Source organism: Mandrillus leucophaeus, unplaced genomic scaffold, assembly GCF_000951045.1.
Source record: "Mandrillus leucophaeus isolate KB7577 unplaced genomic scaffold, Mleu.le_1.0 Scaffold28, whole genome shotgun sequence".
Lineage (NCBI taxonomy): Eukaryota > Metazoa > Chordata > Mammalia > Primates > Cercopithecidae > Mandrillus > Mandrillus leucophaeus.
The window spans coordinates 1,564,485-1,573,451 of NW_012102920.1; the positions used below are offsets into that span (position 1 = coordinate 1,564,485).

General features: G+C 59.9%; 1 protein-coding gene across 1 annotated transcript in view; it reads right to left on the reverse strand.

Annotated features, from left to right (window-relative positions):
• LOC105543311 overlaps nt 1–4,833 on the reverse strand; it is a 39,064-nt gene extending 34,231 nt beyond the window's left edge. The window contains exons 1-2 of the mRNA XM_011985160.1: nt 4,768–4,833; nt 778–1,256 (exon numbers count right to left, since the gene is read on the reverse strand). Of these exons, the coding sequence (XP_011840550.1) occupies nt 778–1,168 (391 nt within the window). The 5' untranslated portion in view covers nt 1,169–1,256; nt 4,768–4,833. The remainder of the gene's footprint in view (nt 1–777; nt 1,257–4,767) is intronic.
• Between the last annotated feature and the right edge of the window lie 4,134 nt (nt 4,834–8,967).

The following is an 8,967-nucleotide window of genomic DNA, read 5'->3' on the forward strand; positions in this document are numbered from 1 at the left end:
GGAGTCTCGCTCTGTGGCCCAGGCTGGAGTGCAGTGGCCGGATCTCAGCTCACTGCAAGCTCTGCCTCCTGGGTTTACGCCATTCTCCTGCCTCAGCCTCCCCAGTAGCTGGGACTACAGGCGCCCACCACCTCGCCCGGCTAGTTTTGTTTTTTTTTTTGGTATTTTTAAGTAGAGACGGGGTTTCACCATGTTAGCCAGGATGGTCTCGATCTCCTGATCTCGTGATCCGCCCGCCTTGGCCTCCCAAAGTGCTGGGATTACAGGCTTGAGCCACCACGCCCGGCCTCCAAACTTCTTTAGTTACCACTCCCACCCTTGACCCCTCCAAAGCTAAGACCCCCACCACACTCCCACCCTTGTCCCTGCAGGAGGGAAGCCGCCAGACTTTCCAAATCCCAGGCTGACATTTTAGGACACTCCTGACCTAAGTCCCCACAAGCCTGACCATGCAGCGTCCCCTGAGGCTACAGGGACAAAGGCACAGACTCTAGGTCCAGAGACCAGGCCCCCTCTCCCAGCCCCGCAGGCCCTGTGTGCCCCCCGTCCTGGGTGCTGGCATCTCCACCGCTCCCCTGCCGTCTCCAGGGAGGGATCCACATCATGGACCCGGCTCAGAAGCACCCCTTCATGACTCCTAATCCCCACCCTGGGGGCACACTGCATACACCCGGCTGGCCCCCACCACGTGCCCAGCACAGCCCGATCCTGCCCGCTCTCCACCCTCCCGACAGCCTCACAGCCCTCCTGCCCCTCTCTGGCAAAGCGGCCACTGACCTGAGCATTCAGGGGCTGGAGGGGGATTTTTTGCCTCTTGGGTCTTCCTCCTAAGCGCCAACACGGAGGCTTTGTGGCGTCTGGAGGTGCTGGAGGGGGCTGAGGTGCCCAGGGATGCACAGCTCCCCTGCTGCCACGCCTGGGCCCGGATCTTGTCTCTCAGCTGCTCCAGCCGTGGGTCACTCTTTCTGGGCCGCCACCGGGGCCCCAACACCTGAGGGGGCCTCTCCTTCCAGGACACACACACTTCATGGCCCCCCGAAGAACCCGAGAGGCGGCCCGATGACACCGAGCTGTCGCCATCCCTGACCTCCGGGCCTGTGGACCACATGGGCAGGCTGCGGGCCTTCCCCCAGGGGCCTGGCTCCTCGAGGTCTTCAGACCTGACCATGTGGGGAGCTGCCCAGGGTGGGTCCGGCTGCTGGGAGGGCCACCTCAGGGATGCCACGTCATCCTCGGCTGCAGGTGCGCGGAGCCTGAGAGGGAACAGCAGACACGCGAGTCAGATGTGCAGGTGGAGAAGTGCTGAGCAGAGCTGCTCAGACTGGCCCCACCTCCCCAGGCATTCCTGCTCTGCAGACTGGAGGTGGAGAGGAGGGCCTGGAACATACCCCACCTCAAGGACAGCCCCAGCATTCTCTCTCAAGCCCTGACCACACCCCTCTGAGGTAGGCAATATGATTGGCCTCATTTACAGATGGAGAAACTGAGTCTCACAAAGGCCGGACTGCCTGCCCAAAGGCACAGTCAGAGGCAGCCACAGCACTCTGACCCCACACCCTCATATCTTGCACAGAGCCGCTGCCTCCCGGGGCAGGCATGGCACCTGCCAGCAGTGCGGCCCCCCGCCCGAGTCCACGCAGATGCTACCTGGGCTTGGCACCAGCCTCCCAGTCGGCTGCTCTCCCTGGGGCCCCATGGGAGAAGTGGCCCTGCCTCTGGCTGTTCTTGTGGCCGAACTGAAGCGTGTCCCCCAGGCGGGTGGGCAGCGTGCCCATGACCAGGGTTGGCATGGCCGCAGGGCCAAGGGGTGAACAGGTGCAAGGCCAGCCTGGCCCGACCTGCCTGGGGTCGCTGCTGCCTTCACATGACGGCTTCAAGGCCTGCAGCCCCGCCTACGACCCTGCCCAGGATGGGCTGGCCGCTGCCTGGATCCGGATGCCCGCCTGTGCCGGTCCCCTGGCCCACGATGGAAACCCTCAGGTGGGTCATTGAAACTGGGCTGGCACGGTGGGCAGCCCGGCCCTGGGCTGGCCACAGCTGGGGGCCTTCCTAATGAGCTGTCTCTTGGTGGGGTGGGGGAGAGTTCCGGCTGGACTGGTGACAGCATAATAACCTTGTCACTCAGCGACAGAGCCTCAGGCCTTCAGTTCCTGCTGGGGCTCTCAGCGGTGCCCCACCCAGCCCTCCTAGGCCCAGAATGACATGCAGGGAGGGAATGGGGCCGGGCTGGGCTTGTGGGGTCGGGTTTGGGCAAGTTTCTGGTTGGTGGGCGCGGGGGCCTAACCCCAGGTCAGGGTCAGGCTCAATTCAGTCTGAGGCACAGAGGTCCCAGCAGTTGTGGGGCCCAGTCCAGACATCCCAACAGAAACACATCAGCCGCCACCTCTCAGTTCCATGGGGCTGGGCAGGGGAAGGGACGCTGGCTTTTGGGCTCACCCTGGTGCAGGGCAGAAGGCACCCTTTGCCCACAGTGATAGTGGCAGAGATGCCAGGTGCTGCCCCAGCTCAGGAGCCCCCACTGGCCTCCTCGGCCCCTGCACACCCCAGGAGGGCCCTGGTGGGGCAGTGTGGTGAGGAGGACATGGTTCTGCAGTCCCTGAGGGGGAACTCGGACTCAGATCCCAGTTCCCTCCCAGCTCCTTCCCCACCCCCACTGGCAGTGCCACCTTGGAGCCTGGGGACCCCACCCCACTGCCTCTGGGGACTGTGAGCACCTAGCGAGTCCACCTCTGCGGGGTGTGGCAGTGGCATGGAGCTGAGGTGATAATGAGCATGGATTTGTTGCAGGAATGGCCCTTAAGGTGCCCCTTCCCAAGTGACCCCAGGGAAGGGGGGTCTGCAGCAAAAGACTCCCTAAGCCTAGGCAGGCATGAAGGACGGAGGGCCCTCGGCTCACTCCATAGAACCTGTTCTGGAACCGCCAGGTGAACGCCTGGAGACGCCGCCCAAGCCCAGCCCCACATAGGCACAGGGCTCAGGGGAGGTTCCGAGCCAAACGGGGCCCTGGTCACTGGCAGGCACAGCCACGGGCATCCAGGGCACAGAGGCTGAGCCACCAGCAGCCTCGGAGGGGAAGGAGAGAGGAGCCATCCAAGGACAGGCAGGCCCTGCGTGTAATGCGAGGTGCGGCCACCTCCACCCCCACCTGGCCTGTCTGCACCCTCCTAGCGCCAGGGCATGAGCCCATTCCTGGGATAAGGCAGGGACAAGGATGACCCTCGGGCTGCTACGCCCTGGGGAGCATGTCTGGGATGTTACAGGAAGCTTCAGGGAACCAGTGGTGTGACCACAGGGTCCCCACTGCCCTCGGAGCCTGGACAGCTCTCAGGCACCCAGAAGGCAGCTCCACTTCCAGCCTCCTTCCATCACCTACAGAGCCTGGCTCTGCGCGGGGATCCCTCTGCCACCTCTGCACCTCGGGGCCATCTGAGTGGCGCACAGACCTGGTCCCCCCGCTGACAGGTTGCCACCTCCCTGCCAGGCCTTCAGGCTCCCAAATCAGCAGTGGTCTTGGGCTCTCAGCCCTGCTCCCATAAAGGGACAGGGGTAAGGTCCTTATGAGCAGAAGAGGCCAGGCCTGGTGGCTCCCTTTTTCCCACGAGCAGGAAAACCACCCAGCCACTCAGCAGCTGCCTGGAGGCTCTGGAAGGAGCCGCATCAGAAACGCAGCAGGACGGCCGTGGAAATGCGTTATTGTGGCCAGGAACAAAATCATGACAGCAAATGCCTGGGAACGGAAAAGCAAATCCAGCGAGCAGAGCATCACGAGGTCCTGCGAGTCGCCCCCACCGCCAGCTTCCTTCCTTCTCCTCCCCATCTGCCCTGGGGGACAGCTGAGCATCGGTCCCGCTGGCCTGGTCACCGGCCGAGGCTTCCAGACACAGCTCTGAATCAGGGGACGCACGTCAGCTCCCAAAGGCTGTTCCATCTGTCCAGGACCCTCTGCCGATGTCCGTGCCAGGGGGACCGCTCATAGCCTGCACCAGCTGGTGCCCCTGCCCTGCCCCCAGGAGACTTAGCCTGCTGGGATACGAGGCTTGGGGCTGCTCAGCATGGGGTGGACAGGAACAGCAAGGCTCCGAGACGGCCACTGGGCAGAGGCTGCAGCCCCAGTGAAAGGGTATCCCCTGGGCAAGCCGGGCCCGCCCTGTCCCCAGCAGCACAGGAGCCCTGCAGCCAGGCTCAGCCAGCCATGTCCCCACCCTGCTCCAGGCCTAGCTGGGTTCATACCCACTCAGACCCTACACCTCGGCTCCAGGTCCCTCCGCAGCCACACCGCTCCCTCCACCTCGGCCCACCATGCTCCAGTCCGGCTCAGTGAGGCACACGCAGTTCCCCTCTGCCGCCCCTCCCAGGCCTCCCTCCCTGGGGGGACGGTCCCTGGGGGCAGGAAGTAGCCTTGCGCGTGGCACACACTGGCGTGCAGATGCTGGAAGAGCGTTCCAGCGCCCCCAGTGCACCGGGCGCCGTGGCAAGTGCTTGAGGACTTATTTTACACCATCTCAGGGCAATCCCACGGGAGAAATGCAGGTGCTACCTCCACTTAACCGGGGGGCGAGGCTCAGCCTAAGTCATGTGTCCAGGGTCCCAGCAGGGTCAGAAGGCCGGGCGTGCCAAGCCATCCCACACCTTCCATGTCTCCAAGGCCAGGCCAGCGAATAGCAGCAGCCACCTAGGGTCCCAGCATCATGCAGAGCCACTGCATGGGGATGGCACCTCAGCCAGGAGGGGCTGGGATGAAAAGCCCACAAAACAGCCGTGCAGCTCCCCTTCCCAGTGACCTTGGGGCCCAGAGGCCAAGAGCACCGATTCCCAGACACACGGCTGTCTCCGAGGCTGGCGACGGCCGGCCAGTCGTTCAACCCTCTGGGCACGAGTCTTCCCCTCTGTAAAGTGAGCGGAGGGTCAGCCCCAGCTGCTAGGACTCCTGGGGGTCAGAAGACACGTGGAGTAAACGGTGCTCACCCTGGGGCTGGGGTGGGGGAAGAAAGGAAGCCAGGGAGGGGCCAAGACAGCACCTCTGTCCTCAAAGGGCAGCTCGGCACCCAGGAAAGGAAAAGGGCAGGTTTCCAGGGCCCAGGAGAAGCCCTCCCAGCAGCACCAGCTCCTGGGGGTGACCCAGGTGCGGGGAAATGACCCACAGGGGACGAGGATGCCTGGGCACCGTGGGTTCCACACACCCAAAAGCACATGCCTCCCCGTGATACACAACACACAGCACAACACACACACAACACATAAAAGTACACACACCACACATACTACACGCACCACACACAACACACATGGACACACACACCACACACATAACAAAGCACACACACAACACGCACACCACACACAAAGCACACACACACTGCAGGCACTACACACAACACACACCATACAACACACACAATACAGATATATAACACACCAGACACACACCACACCACACAACACACGCACCACACACAAACACACAAAACACACAGAGACACACAACACACACACCACATGCCATACACAACACACACATCTCACATACACCACACATACACCACACACAACACACAGATCACACAACACACACAACACACACATCACACAACACACAGAAACACACGACACATCACACAACACACAGACACACAACACAGATAATCCACATCACACACACGATACACAGACAACACAAACCACACACAACACACAGAAACACCACACACATACACAGATTCACAACACACACTTCATGCACACAACACAAACAACACATATCTCACACAATACACAGAAACACACACCACACATATCACACAACACAGACACACAGCACACAGACAATACACATCACACATACACTATACACAGACAACACACACACCATGCACAACACACAGAAACACACACCACACACATCACATAACACACACACAGCACACACACGTCATACAGACAACACACATCACACACAATACACATCACACACACCACACATATCACACAACACACAGACACACAACACACAGACAATACACAAACACAACACAGACAATACACATCACACACATAATACACAGACAATACACACAACACACAGAAACCACACACATCACACAACACATACACTTCACACAAACACAATACACATCACACATAATACACAGACAACCCACATACCACACACAGACACACAACACAGACACACGTTACACACATGACACACAGACAACACATGCACCACACACAACACTTGCAAACACATCATATCACACATACACACAACACAGATCACACAGACACACACACCACATGCAGACATACAAACTCACAGACATGCAACACACATTGCACACAGACACACAAACAACACACATCACATCCATATACACACACCACACACACAGACACACAACACACATTACACACACAACACAGACAACACATCTCATACACTGACAACATCCATTATACACACATTACATGCACAGACACACACCACACACAGGACACACAATACATGGAAAACACATAACATACATCACACATGCAGGCAATGCACACAACACACAGAGACAACACGCACACCACACAACACACACAACACACATACCACACACCACACACCTCTGCCCAGCTCCGTGCAGGTGTGGCCTGCAGGTGGCACCTCCCACGGCAAGTGTAGCCGGCTGCCGCCGTGGAAGCCTGTTGGCACTCTAGCCTGTGGCATATGCCACACTTCTGCTGCGGTCTTGGCTGGCGGGGCTGGGTGGGTGGCAGGGTGGGGGGCTTCCTCCTGGAAGCCGGTGGCGGCTCTGCTCTAATTAGCGACACTGTTTACTTGGCACCGCCTCGCCCTAGAAAAGCAAACCCTCGGCAGGCCCAGGCAGGCCTGGGGGACGGAGCCAGTGGGCCGTGAAGGAGAGGTGCCCGCCACGCCCCTGCCTCTCGGGGCCCAGGGCTGGAGACCGCAGAGGGGCCCAGGGCTGGAGACTGCAGAGGGGCTCAGGGCTGGAGACTGCAGAGGGGCCCAGGGCTGGAGACCGCAGAGCCCTCTGCAGCCACGGCAGCCGAGCACAGGCCTGGACGTGGGCATGGCACCCAGCGTGGCACCCAGCCTCCACGTCCTCAGCCCTGGCCCTGGGTGCCAAGCAGTGGCCCCTGGCAGCAGACACACCAGGCTGGCCCTGCACCCTGGCTGGAGACTCCAGCTACCCTCAGCCATGCCCTGAGGCCACCAGGCGCCCAGGAAAGGGGCAGGTTTCCAGCGTCCCAAGAGAAGCCCGTGCAGCAGTGCCAGCTCTGTAAGGCTGACCAGAGGTGCGGGGCTGACCCAGGTGCAGGGAAATGACCCGCAGGGGATGAGGACGCCTGGGCACCTGGGGACCCATACACCCAAAAGCACATGCACCCCGTGATATTCAACACACAGCACACACACCCGCACAAACACAACATACACATAAACACACAACACACACAACACACAGATACATATACATGCAGTGCACACACACCACACACAAACACAACACACACACAACACACAGATACATATACATGCAGTGCACGCACACCACACACAAACACATACACAGACACACAAATACAACACACAGATACACACACACAGTGCACACACGCCACACACAAACACAACACACACACAACGCACACAACACACAGATAAGTAGCACACAAACACCACACAAAAACATATACACACAAAGACGCACAAACATAACACACACAGATACACAGTGCGCACACACAGACACACACATCACACACACACCATGCACACACACAAAATACACAACACACACAGGCACACAACACACACACAGACCACACATCACATACACACCACATGCACACATCACACAACGCAAATACTCAGGCAACACACACCGTACACACATTCACACACAACACACACAGACAATACACAACACACACACACACACACACAAACACACACGCACGCCTGCCCGGGTCTGCAGGGCAGACAAGGCCAGCCCGGGCCGCTAGGGTGACTGAGTACAGGCACCTGCCCCTCCAGCCTTGGCTGCATGATGCTGCAGACCTGCCCCATGACGCTGCAGACGGTTCAGACACCAGCCACTCCCCCTGGGACTCGGCCGGGCACAGGGGGGACTGGACCACATGGAGGTGGCAGATGCAAAGGTGGGAAGGAGGTGGCACAACAGCCAGCTATTTGTGAAGACCCTAGGGGAGAGTGCCAGGGGGGAAGCCAGACGGAAACTCTGAAAGGGGTGAGATGAGGTGGAGAGAAATCACAGGGATAGTGGCCCTGCCCTTAGAGGAGTGACAGGTAGGACCCGGGGTCATAGTTGCCGGCACCCCTCCAACCTCTAGGCCCCAGTCCCTGCAATACCCTCGGCCAGCCGCCACGTGTGGTGATGCAGCCCCCTAATAAAAGCCCTGGCCTACAGCACACACAGGTAGCTCAGAGCTGCTGCGAGACACCGTCCACCCCAGCCGAGGAGAGGCCACAGCCACGCCAGCAAAGCGTGAGGGCGGCAGCCCCTGCAGCAGGCCACCCGTCACCCCCCAGGACCGCTGTGGATAGCAACGTCTCCCAAGCCAGTGTGGCCCGGGGCACCCATACCTGTGCCTAGCATGTTCCCCAGGCAACCATGCAGCTGTGGAGCCTGAGACCCGGCAGCGGCCGGCATGGGATGCCACCAGGAGAGGAGTCACGGACATCCCCGCCTTGGGGTGCAGAACGGTCAGCTGGGCCCCCTTTGTGGGGGTACAGCAGTGAGCCTCCGTCAGCCGTGGAGGTACAGTGATAAGCCTCCGTCAGCCGGCTGCCTCCACCTCTACCACACACTGCCCAGTAGGACCCAATGTAGGACCAGGCATCAGCCGTCTGGGGCTGGGCAGTGTTTATCCCCATTTCACAGATGGGGAAACTGAGATAGTTCATTACGTGACGACTTCATCCCAGGGCGCTACCTG